The sequence below is a fragment of the Portunus trituberculatus genome, chromosome 31, assembly GCF_017591435.1.
Source record: "Portunus trituberculatus isolate SZX2019 chromosome 31, ASM1759143v1, whole genome shotgun sequence".
NCBI lineage: Eukaryota > Metazoa > Arthropoda > Malacostraca > Decapoda > Portunidae > Portunus > Portunus trituberculatus.
Window position 1 is genome coordinate 22,886,028 of NC_059285.1, and position 17,031 is coordinate 22,903,058.

At 40.5% G+C, this 17,031-nt stretch overlaps 1 protein-coding gene across 12 annotated transcripts in view; it reads right to left on the reverse strand.

Annotated features, from left to right (window-relative positions):
• Nucleotides 1-17,031, reverse strand: part of LOC123511333 (pentatricopeptide repeat-containing protein 1, mitochondrial-like) — a 358,287-nt gene that overhangs the window by 321,487 nt on the left and 19,769 nt on the right. For all 12 annotated transcript variants that reach the window (XR_006676760.1, XR_006676759.1, XR_006676758.1 and 9 more), the window contains one exon: nucleotides 15,418-16,165. Coding sequence is in view for 8 of the 12 variants with exons in the window: in XM_045267133.1 (XP_045123068.1) it covers nucleotides 15,418-16,152 (735 nt within the window). In the remaining 4 variants the exon portion in view is untranslated. The remainder of the gene's footprint in view (nucleotides 1-15,417; nucleotides 16,166-17,031) is intronic.

Consider the following 17,031-nt stretch of genomic DNA (forward strand, 5'->3'; position numbering starts at 1 on the left):
TGGCAGCTTTAAAACCTTTGGCATGTTTTTCTTTTTTACTTATGTATGTCTTGGAGGACATTTTCTTCCAAAAAAGGCCTGTTTCATCATAATTGATCACTTGCTTTTGCACTGTAATCCTTCTCAGCAATTAATTTAGCTACCTCTGGCTTGAACTTCTGTGCAGCTTCATGCAATTAATTTAGCTAACTCTGGCTTGAACTTCTGTGCAGCTTCATGATCAGCACTGGTGGCTTCACCTGACACCTTCACATTGTGTAGGTTGGACCGATGCTGAAAACGATCAAACCAGCCTTTGCTGGCCTTGAACTGCACATCCTTCACATCCATCTCAACCTTCAAGGTTTCAATAATAGACAGGGCCTTTTCTGAAATGGGGCTCAATGAAAGTGGGGCATGCTGGCGTGTTTGGCTGTCTATCCAAATTTTAAGTAAACTCTCCATCTGATCTATAATGGGTTCCCGATGTTTTGTCAGCAATTTTACCTGCAGGCTTGAAGCATTAGCTGCTGCCTCCTTAACACTTGAAGCATTCCTCAAAACAGTAGCAACTGTTGACTGTGGTAAATTCAGGGAACGGCTTATGGCTGACGAGCCTTCCCTAAGTTTTTTTCTCTTGACTATATCAAGCTTCGTTTCCAACATCAAACTTTTCCTGGCTCGTTTAACCTTATCCATTTCTTCACCAAGATCCAAATTACGTTTTGGTGACATTTTGGACAGGAATTGGTCTTAAATGCAGAGAATAATGTAAGTAAATCACCGAGCACAGTCTCACTGATATTCGTCGTGGTGGCGTGAAAGTGACTGGTTTGTTGTTTGTCGCAGTGCACAGTGCAGCACCACAATCACAGGCAGTAAGTGCAAATTTTTTATCGTAAATTGAAAAAATGGTAATAAGTGTCAATTATCATATCTGCGAATTTATCGTATACTGAACTAGTGTAAAACGAGGACTTACTGTATTTTTTTCCACAGAAAACGTTATTTTTCATATTTTTTCGGCCTCTAAATCAGACACTTCCTTTAATGAAGTCTCCTTATGAGCCTCTGCATTTGGCTTCATAGAGGCATGTTGCACTAAAGTCTTCTTTTCTTTTGGCTTTAGCGGCTGCTCACCGAATTAGCGAACTGCATGGGCCGTCAGTGGAAGTTCGTCACTCGAAGGGTTAGGTTTCTATGACTTTTTCCCTAGCCCCTAATTTTCTAGCAAAGACTCAACTCTCAGGTGATGAATCTCAGTCCAACTTCACCATTCCTGCTCTTACGGAGTACATTGGCAACTCGCAAGGGGAGTACCTTCGTAAGACAAGGGACTCTCGTCTTAGATGCTCCCACTTTTTTGTGACAGTTACTGAGCCTCGGCATTTGGTGCACCCTCATACTATTTCCCACTGGATATGTCAGTTTATCCACCATGCACATGTGAATGTTTCTGAGGTTCAGGTGAAGGCACATGAAGTAAGAGCAGTGGCAACGTGTGCCTTGTTTAAGATTTGGAGTATTCCTGCCATTATTTGAGCAGGAACCTGGAAGGTTATGTCCACTTTTGCTTCTTTTTATCTTAGAGATATTATTCATCAGTATTTGGATATCTTTTCACTGGGCCCTGTTGTGTCGGCTCTCAGGGTAACTCATTATTTTTTTCTTTCGGGTTCCTTATACATATGATTCTATTCTACAGTAAGTCCTTGTTATATGGTACATATGCGTTCCTGAAAACCTTATTGTAAATCAAAATCACCGTATACCAAACCCATTATAGCATGTAATAATAGGGAAAGCGTTCCAGCACGTCAAAAGTCACCCTTACAGAAATTAAAATACATGAAAAGTCATGTAAAAAAATGTTAAGTACTACACAAAAGAAATAAACAAAAAATGTTTTCTTTACCTTTCACTCGCCATGTATTCTATCAGATGATGTCCCTCCCAAGGCTAAAGGACAGTAAGGATTTCAGCCCTTACTCATTTTCCGTTGAGTGGGCAGACGAGGATAAGACGTCATCGTCTGCACTGTCAGAAGCAGATGTGGAAGGGCTAGCTGTAGCAGGGTCAGCATATTTCACTGGTTTGAAGAAAGAGGATATGGATGAAGGGCCAGCTGTAGAACCGTCGGCAGCGGATGTGGAAGGGCCAGCTGTAGCAGGGTTGGCAGGTGTGACAGGGACGGCATGTCTGACTGGTTTGAAGAACGAGTAGATGGAGGTCTGTTTTGTTTTTCTTGTTCTTTCATCATAGATTTCTTGATAAATCTTGACACTTTTCTACGTCATGAGCCACTTTGCTACTCCTGGCAGGATTTGGGTCACATTCCTTCAAGGTTTCCAGAGCTTTTTCAATACCATCGAGACATAATCTAAGAGTTTTGATGCCCAGGCCACGCACAGGTTCGTCCTTGTCTCCCTCTTTTTCTGCCTCCTGTGATGACTTATCTAGCTCTATAAGTTCATCATTTGAGAGAGGTTCAGCATGGCTTTCCAAAAGATCTTCAACATCATCATCATCAACTTCATTGAAGCCAGCCCTATGGCACATATCTACTGTGTCATTTCTGATCGCACTGATGTTGTCTTCAGCGAAGCCTGGGAAGTCATGCACGCATTCTGGCCATACTTTATTCCATGCCAAGTTCATGGTAGACGTCTTCACTTCGTCCCAAGATGACTTGATGCTATCTAAGGCGTGCTTTGTGTTATACGACTTCCACCATTCTCTGATAGTGGGCTTGCCAGGCCCATCTGTGCCCTTTATCAGTTGCTGCATGGTTTGCTGCTGGTAGTAGGCTTTAAATGTTTGCCATGATTATTATGTATATATTTGTGCTTACAATAGACCCTTTAATATTTGCTTATACGCGATTTGGCCCAACCACATTTTCAAACTGAGCGCCAGACACAATTTCAAATTGCACGCCAGAAAGTGGACAGGGACATCGAGAGCTTGTGAGGGGTAAAGACATTGGCATCCTGCGTTTATTTTTTTACTAGTGTTTACTTATATACTGTGGGGTTATTTTTGATAAGTGGATTTTTGATAAAGTGGAGAAGCTCAGAGGAAGATGGTGACTGACTGTGGTGTGAGTGGTGAAGGCAGTGACGCAGTGAGTGTTGTGTTTACGTATTCTTTGTTTTGTTGTTTTCTCTTATTAATTTTTGCTTTCTCTTATTATTTTTTGCATTTCCCTTTACTTTAAATACACTTCTAGTATTTAGAATGGTAAATAATAAAAACATGTTAATTTAGCCAAATAGATAAGAGTATTTTGTATTAATTCTTTTGGACCACACCCTGCATCCCCCCTATTATCTATTCTTTCTTATGAGAATTACAAGTTTGTTTTACACGAATTTTGATATACGCAATGCCTCTTGGAACACATCTATCGCGTAAATTGAGTTACCTATAAGTGAGTTTCCCTTCCTCCCTCCTCTCTAAGACCTTTAAGGCAAGAGGCAAATGATGGAATCGGCCTGATGGGTGGTACCTGGGAGTAGAAAACAGACTGGGTGCCTTCTCAAAGCAAACGAGAAAGGGCACCTCAAGTATTTCTTTCGTTTCTTTTCTTGAGCTGTTAGACATAAGGTAAGTTTGCTGTGGGAAGGGGGGGTTTAAGCAATAATTAATAATTATGCATAAGTATGTAGATAAAAATGGATTTTACATTAAAAATCCTTTATTTATGGATAATTGTAAAATCCATTTTTATCTACATACTTATGCATAATTATTAATTTCACTCCACGATAGTTTAACAGCGTCACAACGAATTCAATGAGATGCCCGCGTCACCCGCCACACGCCAGTTCGCTCCCAGCTGCCGCACCATATACATTGCCGCTCCTCGTCTGCGGTTTATTTTGGTTACCGGCACTCTCCAAGGAGTTTGGCCTGGTAAGCCTTCACCTCATCTGTTTCTTCTGGTGCTACACCTCGGTGAAAGCAATCTGTTGTATATACATGGTCCTTGGATCATTATTTGGTGTCTGCCCTGTTGTGTGACCCAGAGCTTTGCTTTTATTTGCAGCCCTCTTATGGCAGACCGTGAGAAGGTTCCAGAAGGGATGCCAAGGCATTTCTCCTCTTCTTCCTCCTCGTCCTCGGACAGGAAAAGGCGTGAGATGGCTGACAAGGACGCTAAGAAAAGGAAGGATGGCCCTGAAGCTTGCAGTGCTCGCCGAAGGGGAGCGCCGTTGCATAGGCAAGACCCTGCAACATCAAATGACCAAAACAGACCTGGGGCTGCCAGACCGACAGAGGACACCACGGCGACGCCACCAGTGGCAGGGCCGAGTCATGTCTCCGATCCTTCTGCCTACTCATCTATGGCTGACAGGTATGACAGACTGAGTGCTTTAGTAGGTGGCTTGATCGATAAGCTTGAGAAAGGCTCAGATTCGGACGTCCCCAGAAACGACTTCAGTGGCTTCCATACCCTGTTTTCCTTGGAAGGTGAGGAAGGAGAACTCCCCCAGCACGTCCCAGACTGCATGGATGAACTGGACCAGTTCAATTGTGCGCAACCTGACCCAAATGTGACTGAGGACAACGCTGACTTCCTTAAAGCTCTTGAAGAGCTCTCTGGCCACTTCCATGGTGAGGAAGAAAGGGGCGAGCCACTTTCTGAACGCTTGGCTGCCATACTCAATACAAGTTTGAGACGTCGGCCTACATCTGAGGGTGTGAAACTCACCGGTGGGAAAATCAAGCTCCCCAGCAATATCCCGAACTTGACCGTGCCTTCAACCAACTCTGCTCTCACTAAGGCCATGAGTGTATGGGGTCGCCTTATCGACGCCCGACTTGTCTATACCAATGGTTTGATTTCCAAGGCGCTGGTACCCATTGCTCAGTGCATAAGTGATATAGGGAACCGGAAAGGCAGTTCTATCAACAGCTACCTACATGGTTTTAATAACAGCCTTAGACTTTTGACCTCCTCTGTGAACTATATTAACCATCTTAGGAAAGAAGTGGCTAGCATCCATGTGCACGATTCGGCCCTTGTAGATCTCTGCAGGTGGGACTGCGAGGTTGGCAAAGATGAGTTGTTTCCTTTTGACGTTGCCAAGAAGTGCGATGATATCCATAAGACAAAGAAGTTAGGAAGGCCCTTCTTCCATCCTAACAAATCTACTGGCCCGAGGAAGTTTCCCCAGCACAGACAAACACCTCATCACTCTTATTCTCAGCAGTTGCCTCGGCAACACCACCAACAGGACAGACCAAGGCCCCAGGAAAAGCCTTTTTTAGGCCACAGGGCATCCCAGGAGAGGGGGACGCACAGACTATCCACCTCCCAGTAAACCAGCTTCTGGTGAGTGATTCTTTTTGTCCCTGGTTCAACACTCCTGAAAATTTTGTGGGGGGCAAAATCCATGTAGCCAGGCTGCATTGGCAAGCCCTGTCCAAGGACAGATGGATCCATGATGTTGTGGATGGTAGAATTCTTGAGTTTGATAGTTTGCCCAGGCAGATAGGAATTCCTTCCCCACTTCACCTCTCGGTAGCAGACACTCTTGCCCCGGATTCTGCTATGGTGGGTTTCCTTAAACACAAAATTGTTGAAAGATGTGAACCACAGCTACGGGGTTTTTATCTCTAATGTATTCCCAACTATTAAGAAAGATGGTTCAGCCAGGGTTATCTTAAATTTGAAAGAACTGAATGAACATATTACACACATACATTTTAAAATGGACTCCATCAAGGATGTGATTCAGTTAATTCAACCTAATTGTTTTTTCTCTACTATAGACTTCAAAGATGCATATTTTTCTGTGTTTATTACTCCAGGAGATAGGAAATGGCTGCAATTCTTTTGGAGGAATGACTGCTTTCAATTTACGTGTCTTCCTCAGGGACTGACTTCAGCTCCTCGAGTTTTCACTAAATTATTAAAACCAGCCCTTTCTCACCTCAGGACACTTGGGATTTGTGTAATTTCTTACATAGATGACTGCCTTTTTATTGCCTCATCAGCAGAGGAATTAAGGATCAATGTCGGTTATGCTATGAAGTTTTTTGACTCGCTAGGGCTCACAATCAATGTTCCAAAATCTGTACTCACACCCACCCAAGAGGTGGAATTCCTGGGAATAGTGTTAAACTCTGCCAATATGACTGCCACATTGCCTTCTTGTGGACGATAGCAAATCAAAAAGCAAGGCAAACTTCTCCTAAAGGGTGTTGTCACTTTGCATGACTTGGTCTCCTTTATTGGAATGACTGTGGCCTCTGACCCTGCTGTTGAATTGGCCCCACTGAGGTATAAATATTTGGAGATTGTTAGGAATGGAGAATTAGCTAGACATCATGGGGATTATCACTCCACAATTACCCTGGATAATCATGCTAGGAGGTTAATCATTTGGTGGATTGACAACATAGACACTCAATCTAAGTCCCTACAATCTTCTTCCCCCAAGATAAAAATGTTCTCTGATGCTTGTCTGACTGGTTGGGGTGCAACAACAGGAGATACCAAGACCGGAGGTCACTGGGCTCATGTAGAATTAGATCATATTAACATGTTAGAACTGAAAGCTATTCTGTTGGGCCTCACCCTCACATCTTTATGCAGGGATTTCAAGGATACTCATATCCGCCTTTGGTCGGACAACACTACAGCTGTTGCCTGTATAGACAGGGGTGGCAGCACTAAACCTGCCCTTAATACTGTAATAGAAAATATCTTTGCTTGGGCTGAGTCATGAGAGATTACTTTGTCAGCAGAGTATATAAAGGAGCTCTATAATGTTGAGGCAGATAGAGAATCCCGTGTAAAAAACTTAGATACGGAATGGATGTTATTGCCCAAGGTCTTCAAGTTACTGTGCCAGACCTTTTATACCCCAGATATTGACCTTTTTGCCACTAAAATCAATGCTCAGCTACCCATTTACGTTGCCTGGAAGCCAGATCTTTCAGCTACACATATTAATGCATTCACACTCAATTGGGCTAATGGGGAGTTATATGCCTTCCCACCTTTCAGGATCATTGGCAAAGTATTGCAGAAGATACAGGCAGACAGGGCAACAGTTTTGATGATCCTACCTCTTTGGCTGACCCAAGTATGGTTTCCAAAAGCTCTTCAACTGCTGCTAAGCACTGCTCTTTTGCTCCCTCGACATTCATTGATCCTACCGCAACTTCCCTCCCTGGTACATCCACAGGCACAGAAGTTAATCCTGGCAGCGATGGTTTTATCAGGCAAGCCTTCCAAAATCAAGGCCTTTCGCCAGAGGTTGCCAGATTTCTGCTTAACTCGTGGAGAAAGAGCACAAAAGCACAATATGGGAAACATGTCGGAAGATGGGTGTCATTTTTGTCGCAGGAGGGAAATTGATCCATTTTCACCACCTGTAAATGTTTTGCTTAATTACTTGTTTTTGGAGTTTAAGAAAGAGAAAGGCCGAGGTTATAGCTCTATGAACACTCTCCGGTCAGCCATCTCAACAGTAGCTTTTATCAATGATCAGCCTGCAGGGAGGCACCTCTTAGTTCACAGGTTTATGAAAGCGGTTTTCCAGGAGAAACCATCCCTTGCTCGCCTTCAATCCACCTGGAATCTGGAATTGGTTTTAGATCACCTAAAGAGTCTAGGCCGGGATAAAGACTTATCACTCATCCAGTTATCGGGGAAATTAACAATGCAAATGCTCCTAACATCTGGCCAACAGGATCAAGCACTACAGTTACTGGACATCAGGAATTTGAGTATCTCAGACTCTAGGATTTCGTTCCAAATAGGAGACCCTATCAAAACATCTAGGCCCGGTAATCATATGTCAGAACTAGTCTTTGAAGCATTGAAGCATATGTACCAGACAGATGCGTATGTGTCTTCACCACAAGTTTACACTACCTTGACAGAACAAAAGGCTTAAGGGGGAATATTACCAGATTTTTTCTAACAACGAAACAACCCATAAAATTGGCATCAAGGGACACTTTACGTCGTTGGACCAAAGATATAATGAGAGCTACTGGTATTGATCTTTCTTTGTTTTCTCCTCATTCCACCAGATCAGCTTCATCCAGTAAAGCAGCCCTGAAGCTCCCACTATCCACCATTTTGTCCTCTGTGGGTTGGACCAATGCATCAACCTTTGCAAAATATTACAGGAGACCTCTAAATAAACATTGTCAGTTTGCAAATGCTGTGATGTCTTAAGTTCTTGTTTGTCGGGTTTATCTCCTTTCTTGTGTGTATAAAATTATGCACTGTTCTGAGCCAATGTATTTCCGTTTTTACTGTTCTAGAGTTAATTGATTAAAGCATCTCTTTGGGATTGCTGTGTTTGTTTTATGCATACATACATGTTTCAGGTTGTATACCTCTCAAATAACTATATATTGTTTTGAAATGTATATATATATATATATATACATATATACAGTATCCACAAAACACTTCTCTTGTAGGTTTGATGAATCACTCTAAAGCTCTCATTGAATCCGTTGTGATGCTGTTAAACTATCGTGAAGTGAAATTGTAAGATTAAACAAATACTTACCAAGTGTGAAGTTTGATCGTAATTTCACGAACAGTTTAACAGCGTCACTTAGGATTAAATGCCCACCCTTCCCTTCCCTCTGCCTACACAGTGTTAAATGTGGAAATCACCGGATGATTTATGTGCTACATTTATTACTGTTTTTTGCTGCTTCCTCAAACCTACACTCTGAATGACTGGCGTGTGGCGGGTGACGCGGGCATCTCATTTAATCCTAAGTGACGCAGTTAAACTGTTCGTGAAATTACGATCAAACTTCACACTTGGTAAGTATTCTATTAAGCTTACAATTATTGCTTAAACTGTCCTTCTCACAGCAAACTTACCCCATGTCTAACAGCTTAAGAAATAGAAACGAAAGAAATACTTGAGGTCCCCTTTCTCGTTTTCTTTGAGAAGACACCCAGCCCATTTTCTACTCACACATACCACCCATCAGGCCGATCCCCTCATTCACCTTTAGCCTAAAAGGTCATAGAGGGGAGGGAGAAAAAGAAACTCAATTATAATTAGTAATTATGAATAAGTATGTATATAAAAATGTATTTTACATTATAAAATCCTATTTACAATTACATATACCCATAATTATCAATTATTGCTTAAGAACTGAATCCCAGGTATAGGAGGGAGGATTACCTTATGTCTAACAGCTCAAGATAAGAAACGAAAGAAATACTTGAGGTGCCCTTTCTCGTTTGCTTTGAGAAGGCACCCAGTCTGTTTTCTACTCCCAGGTACCACCCATCAAGCCAATTCCATCATTTGCCTCTTGTCTAAAAGGTCATAGAGGGGAGGGAGGAAGGGAAACTCAATTATAGGTAACTCGATTTACGCGATAGATGTGTTCCAAGAGGCATTGCGTATATCAAAATTTGTGTAAAACAAATTTGTAATTCTCATAAGAAAGAATAGATAATAGGGGGGATGCAGGAAGTGGTCTAAAAGAATTTGTACAAAATACTCTTATCTATTTGGCTAAATTAACATCTTTTTATTATTTTCCATTCTAAATACTAGAAGTGTATTTAAAGTAAAGGGAAATGCAAAAAATAATAAGAGAAAGCAAAAATTAATAAGAGAAAACAACAATACAAAGAATACGTAAACACAACACTCACTGCATCACTGCCTTCACCACTCACACCACAGTCAGTCACCATCTTCCTCTGAGCTTCTCCACTTTATCAAAAATCCACTTATCAAAAATAACCCCACAGTATATAAGTAAACACTAGTAAAAAAATAAATGCAGGACGCCAATGTCTTTACCCCTCACAAGCTCTCAATGTCGCTGTCCACTCTCTGGCGTGCAGTTTGAAATTGTGTCTGGCGCTCAGTTTGAAAATGCGGTTGGGCCAAATCACGTATAAGCAAATATTAAAGGGTCTATTGTAAGCACAAATATATACATAATAATCATGGCAAACATTTAAAGCCTACTACCAGCAGCAAATCATGCAGTAACTGATAAAGGGCACAGATGGGCCTGGCAAGCCCACTATCAGAGAATGGTGGAAGTCGTATAACATAAAGCACGCCTTAGATAACATCAAGTCATCTTGGGACGAAGTGAAGACATCCACCATGAACTTGCCATGGAATAAAGTATGGCCAGAATGCGTGCATGACTTCCCAGGCTTCACTGAAGACAACATCAGTGTGATCAGAAATGACATAGTAGATCTGTGCCATAGGGCTGCCTTCAATGAAGTTGATGATGATGATGTTGAAGATCTTTTGGAAAGCCATGCTGAACCTCTCTCAAATGATGAACTAAGACAGTGCAACCCAAAGAGTTCAGCGTCTCATGCAATCTTTTAGTCAAGATATAGTGCATGCAGTGACACATGGCAAAGTCAAGCCACCAAAAACACATTGCCCTTTCCTTCAGTGTTAAGTCTTTGACAGATAATGTTCAGTTATTAAACATCCTCAATCGTCTTGGACATTGTGTTGCATATTCACAGATGGAGGAGATTGATACTGCCTTGTACATGCAGAAGTTGTCTACATCGAGGGGTTGTCCTACGCTACCAAGCAACATCCTTCCCAGTCTTTTCACAACCTTGGCATGGGACAACATCGACCGTCTAGAAAAAAACGTTGAGTGGTGAAGGCACATCACACAGAGTAAATGGTATTTCTGTGCAGGAAAAAATTACAGTCCCGGTTCCTGACCAACCCGGGCCTAGAGTAGCCAAATCAAAGAAGAGGAGTATTGATGCACCTCCACTGATGCTGCCAACATACAATGCCGGACAACAGGCAGGACCACCAATGACCAAAACCATCGCAATTGTTGGTGACATGGAGACCAAGCTTGCCAAGCAGAAGAATCTTGTATGGATGCTGAGTCGCATGGTGCAAGAGAGAGATCAGTCAGTGAGCAGCTGGACAGGCTTCAACATAAGGACCCGAGAGGAAGTGGTAGTCACCCCTGACAACACTGGCTACCTTCCCACAATCAATGCTCCTACCACACAGATGTCAACAGTCAATGAGGTTCTAAAACAATCACTCAAAATTCACCAGTCACTGGGCCTGGGAAAGGTTGTATGCGTCTTTGATCAGGCATTATATGCAAAGGATGTTGAAATCACCTGGAACCCTGAACAGTTTGGCAGCATAATCATCAGGATGAGTATCCACTCTCCTTGCAACCATTGGGAAGCGGTTTCAAGATGCCGGTCTCCATGATCTCTGTGTTGAGAGTGTGGTAGTTGCACAAGGGTCAGTCGCAGGCATTATGGAGGGTAGGAAATACAACCGAGCAGTACGACTGCACAAATTAGTCTATGAAGCCCTTTTACGCCTTGTGTAGAAGGGATTCCTGCCCTGGTTAGAATCTACAAACAAGGACGACATGGTACATCTGGAGGAGTTTCTACAAGCCACTGACATCTTTTCCAAGGACATCTCTCAAAATGGTCTGGAGCAGATCATAAAAAACCCCTCTTGCATATGTATCTTGAATCACTTAGATAAATACATAGAGTGATCAGATCCAGCAGTGGACTTGCAGCATTCTGGGTGACATACATAGACATTGTGGAGATCCTCTTAGGATTTATCCATGCATCCAGAGAAGGGGACTGGATTCTTCACCTGTCGTGCATCCAAAGCATGATTCCATGGTGTCTTGCATACGACAGGGTCAATTATGCAAGATACTTGGCATATTACTTAGCTCAGATGAGCCAGCTACCTACAACACACCCAGATGTTCATGCTGAGTTTATGGCAGGAAAATTCTGTGCAGCTGGGATCAGTGAATTCGTTTGGCCGTATTCCTGTAGACCAAACAATCGAAGAAACAGTCAACAAGGATACACAGACTGCCGGGGGAACAAAAGGCTTTAGTCTAAAACCAGGAGCGGGGGAACAAAAGGCTTTAGTCTAAAACCAGGAGCAGTCAAAAAGTACTACGTTATGCAGGAGTACAGAAGCCAGTATCTTAGACTACTCAGAGAAATGACAGGGGGGAGTTGCTCCAAACTAACTCATCCCTATCTTCAACCTGAAAGGCAGAAGAAGGACGAGAAGGATGTTGAGGCCCTGAGAGACATAATGGAAAATAGCTGGATCAACCCCATGTCGACAGAAGAGGAAGACCTGTCCACTGGTGCTGTAGCACCTCCTGAAGTCAGCAGAGACTTAATGGCAGCTCATACAGTAGAAAAAACAGCATACCAAGAATTCAAAGCAAGGCTAGAGGAAGACCACCACCATGAGAAATTCTATGAAAAGTTGAAAAAACAAGGGCTGAAAACTTTTACTGACGTTGGTATCAAATGTAAATCAAAGAAATCACAGGATATTGTTCTGAAGGCAGACAGGAGCTTATTCAGCCATATGATCTTGGTTGCGGAAAGTCGGCAGGTAAACATGAGGGATGTTCTTGCCCACCCTCTAGGCCCATTACCATGGGCATTGGCAAACACGGATGGGACGCTTAGGAAAACAAATAAGGCTACCCTTGCAAGAGAACTAGAGAAAATGTGTCTGCAGCAGAAGATATCCCTACCCCATCTGCAACCATCATTGACAGGATGGGATTGGTCCAGAGGTTGAATGGAAGCAATAAGACATTTGGACAGTAAGCAGAATTGGCCTTTACCCATATCCTTCATGAAGGGAGACAAAGCAAGAGGATTGATATTATCTTTGACATTTACCACTCCAATTCAATTAAACAAGCTGAACGAGTCTACCGAGGTGCGGACAATGCTCTTCAATACAAGAAGTTGGCTCGTGGTAATCATGTGCAGCAGTGGAGTAAATTTTTGTCTGGATCTTCAAACAAGACCTCCTTAATCAAGTTCTTAGCAGACGAGTGGAAACTCTTAAAGTACAGAGAGAAGTTAGAAAACAAGATTCTCTATGTCACATGTGAACAATACTGCTTCCAAATTACAAAAGACCAGTGGGAGGAAGTACCCAATCTTGAGTCAACACAAGAAGAGGCTGATACCCGCCTGTTTCTCCATGTGCAACATGCAGTGAGAGATGGCTACAAGACGCTCATTATTTCCTCAGAGGACATTGATGTATTCATCATTAGCCTTGCCATGCACAACACCCTGAATATCTCTTTATACCAGAAGTTTGGAACGAAGAGTCGCACCTGATATGCAGATATAACAAAGATCGGAAAAAGTCAAGGGGAGTGGCTCTGTGACAGCCTGATTGGCCTACATGCGTTCACTGGATGCGACTCTGTAAGCTGCTTTGCAGGTAGAGGCAAGCTATTAGCACTGAAGCTACTCAAAAAGGATCCAACTAACCAGGTATTCAAGCAGCTGGGTCAAGTCTGGGAATTAAGTAATGAAGTCTTTGAGAAGCTTGAGCAGTTCACTTGTGCAATGTAAGCATGCAGCAGGAGCAACAAGAACAGATCTGTCGGGTGCACCAGTGTCAATGAGCTTCGGTACCAGCTTTTCTGTGCCAAGAAGGGGGAAGCAGAGTCAAGCCAACTGCCACCATGCAGAGATTGCCTCTTCCTACACACACAGAGAGCAAACTACCAGGCTGCTCTCTGGAAACGTTGTTTGGAGTCCAAGCCCAACATCCCAAGCCCCAGTGAGCATGGCTAGACTGAAGAAGATGGGAAGTTGAAGATTCATTGGATGAATTCATCACTAGCACCAGAAGTGGTGTTAGAGCTATTGGCTTGCAAGTGTTTACGGGTATGCAAGCTACCTGACTGCAGATGTTTGGCAAATGGACTGACATGTACTGATATTTGTAAGCTGCAGATCTGCACAAATCAACCAATGCAGCAGGAGGAACCTGATCTTGTTATAGATTATGATGATTCAGAGGATGAATAAATGTCAAGGATATGGAATTTTTTGTTATTGTAAGTATTATTTGAAGATTTTGTTGAGTTTTGAGAAGTCCAGAATATAAGACACCTTACAATTTACAATATTATCTTCTAATTGTAAATATTTGTCTGGCTGTGATTCTGAGGATAAGGATAACACACACCTAAAAAAAAAAAATTAAAAAAAATAAATTAAAAAACAAAAAATGCACAAACACACTTTACAGATACCTTGTCATTTTATGTATATGTATTCTTGTCACTACATATATCTACCTCGAACAAGTGCAATTAGTTATTCCTAAGTTTGCTAACATTTTGTACATGGCCAAAAGCACATGTAGAAGTAGTGATAAATTTTGTAAAAAATCTCACTTCGTGTATACATCATAAATTATTAGGTATGAACAAATGACTGTTATTTTCTATGGAAAGATTTACTTAAGATTCAATGAAGTATGTAAAAAGTGCCTTAGAACTGTTACCTAGTATCCTTGATGTGAGAAAATCACACCTTACACCTTACTATGGGAGTCTCGAAAATTTCATCCCACTGTCAAAATTGAGATATTTTTTGTTTATTGTGGAAAGCATATTAATAATTAAAGTAGATTTATAACCATTTATATTTGTTCATTTAGGTTTTTACTACAGCTTTATAGCATTTGATTTGAATTATTCGTCCATACTTTTGTATAGTGAACTTATCAAAATGTTTACAGAAATTGAAAAAAAAACTTCAAAAAATAAATTTGCTGTACTATGAATCAAGTCTGTATTATATATTCACAAATTTGATATTATAATCTTTTAGAGAAACTTCTGAGCAACAGTTTGAGACCTTATTTGTGAATATATCTTAAATAGTTTTAAAGTTAGGGTTTATTTTGTTACTTCAACTTGCAAATTCTTTTCGCTTAAATTTCACCACACATACATCTTTGAATAGTGATATCAACCAAAAAGCTACTTATCTGAAATGTCTATCATGTCAATTCATTAACTTTAAGCATCAGAGTATCCAAAAAAACAATATAGAGTTTTGCCAACTCGAAGTATACTAATTTACCCAAATTTGAGACCTGGCCCATGGACTATATACCCTGTTTGCACGTGTATAATGGCTACTTCCTCAAACCTATGCTCTAAAGGACTGACGTGGAACTGGCGATACGAGCATCTTGTTTACTACCTTAGTGACGCAGTTCAATGTTAGTGGAATCAAGATCAAACTTCACATTTGGTAAGTATTAATTTAATCTACAATTAAGAGATACTTTAAATATAAGCCTAAAAGTTAATGTGGTTGATATAAACTAGTTGGTAAGGGTATGGTTCCAATTGCATTTTTCCACATAAGAACTTAACTTCACGTCTCAATATTTTCAATCTCAATCTGTATTTTCAGTCCCTATTATGAGTGACTCATGATTCTATTGTACTTGGTAAGGTATGAGCAACTTAACAATTCTTTCATAACCCTGTGACTTTAGACAAAAACAGAACAATCATGAAGAAAATCTAGCAATAATAGAATTAGATAAAAAAAAAAAAACAGCAACAAACCTTTCTTTCCTTGCAGAGTTTCTTCATCTTGAATCCATAAAAGTTGGGTCGATGCTGCCTCTCCAACTTAGCACTTTGATATCTCTCCTCCCTTCGGTCCCTATCATCACCCTCTGGTTCCTCATATAGGGGACTTAAGCTTCCAAAGTTTCTCTTTTTTTTCACAAGCTTGTGTAATTTTTCTTTTTTATTGTTGATATCAATTACATTTTTCTTTAAAGATTCCACAGTCTTCTGAGATGAGTCTTTCCAACCCTCATCTTCCAGAATAGAGGCATTACCAGAAACAAAGCAGTTATAGTCCTCCTCAGCATCATCTTGTTGATCACTTTCCCAACTGACTAATGTATCTTGATATTTGTTATTCCTAAACTGATGCCAATTCTCAACAATACTGTCTTGGGAGATTCCTGATAAATTCCTTGAGAAGTGAGAATGAGCTGATTCAAGAAAGCCTTTATTATGTTTGATGTCTTTTCCAGATGAGTCAGAATGGATTAGTTTAAAAAAGCCTCTAACATGTTTGGGAAATTTTCTAGAGGGACCATTTTTCTCTTTCTCTAATCTTTTTTTTTGTCTTCCTACTGCAATACGACCAAATGAGTTCTCTTGGTCAGTAATGTTTTGAGATTCTGATTTGGCTACTGAAGAGGTGAGCAGTCTATGGTGGCAGTAATGCTGGGAAAGTGAAGCCAAACACCTCCAGCTTTTCAGGTGCTGAGTTAGAGAAATCATTCTTCAATCTTCCCTGAAGGTAAAAAGAGAAAAAAAAATTAAAAAGCTTTATTTATAAGTATTGTAGTATCCTAATCATTCTTAGCCAGATGGCCAGAAATTAAATAATCACCTAGTTGAATTTTTTTAAATAATATATGTTCATAAATATCACAGATTCTTTAACAGCTTATATATATATATATATATATATATATATATATATATATATATATATATATATATATATATATATATATATATATATATATATATATATATATATATATATATATATATATATATATATATATATATATATATATATATATATATATATATATATATATATATATATATATATATATATATATATATATATGTGTGTATATATATATATATATATATATATATATATATATATATATATATATATATATATATATATATATATATATATATATATATATATATATATATATATATATATATATATATACATATTGTTACGGTTTTTGCCCAAACGTACGTAAGTCGTCACCCGGCTGCGGTTAGCTGCTACAGCTCACTAGACTGTTATTCTGGCAAAATCACCAGCTTAGTTACGGTCAGTACAGTGGGGATTATAAAACACTCAACAGAGTCCCCACTACTATAACTCACAGCCGACGTAACCCTCAGGTTCTTTCAAGGTCGCTAACAGTGTATAATTTCCCCCACTGTAAGGGAATCTCCTCAGCAACTCCTTCTCCTCCTATACCCAACCAAGTAGAATTTATAAATGGTAGATGCTATGTGTAACAGGGCGAGGCCTTAATACCCCCTAGAGAAACCGCCCACAAGGACAATTCCACCCACTTCTCTATCAAGTATTAATGCCTCTCTACCCGCCTTGTCCAC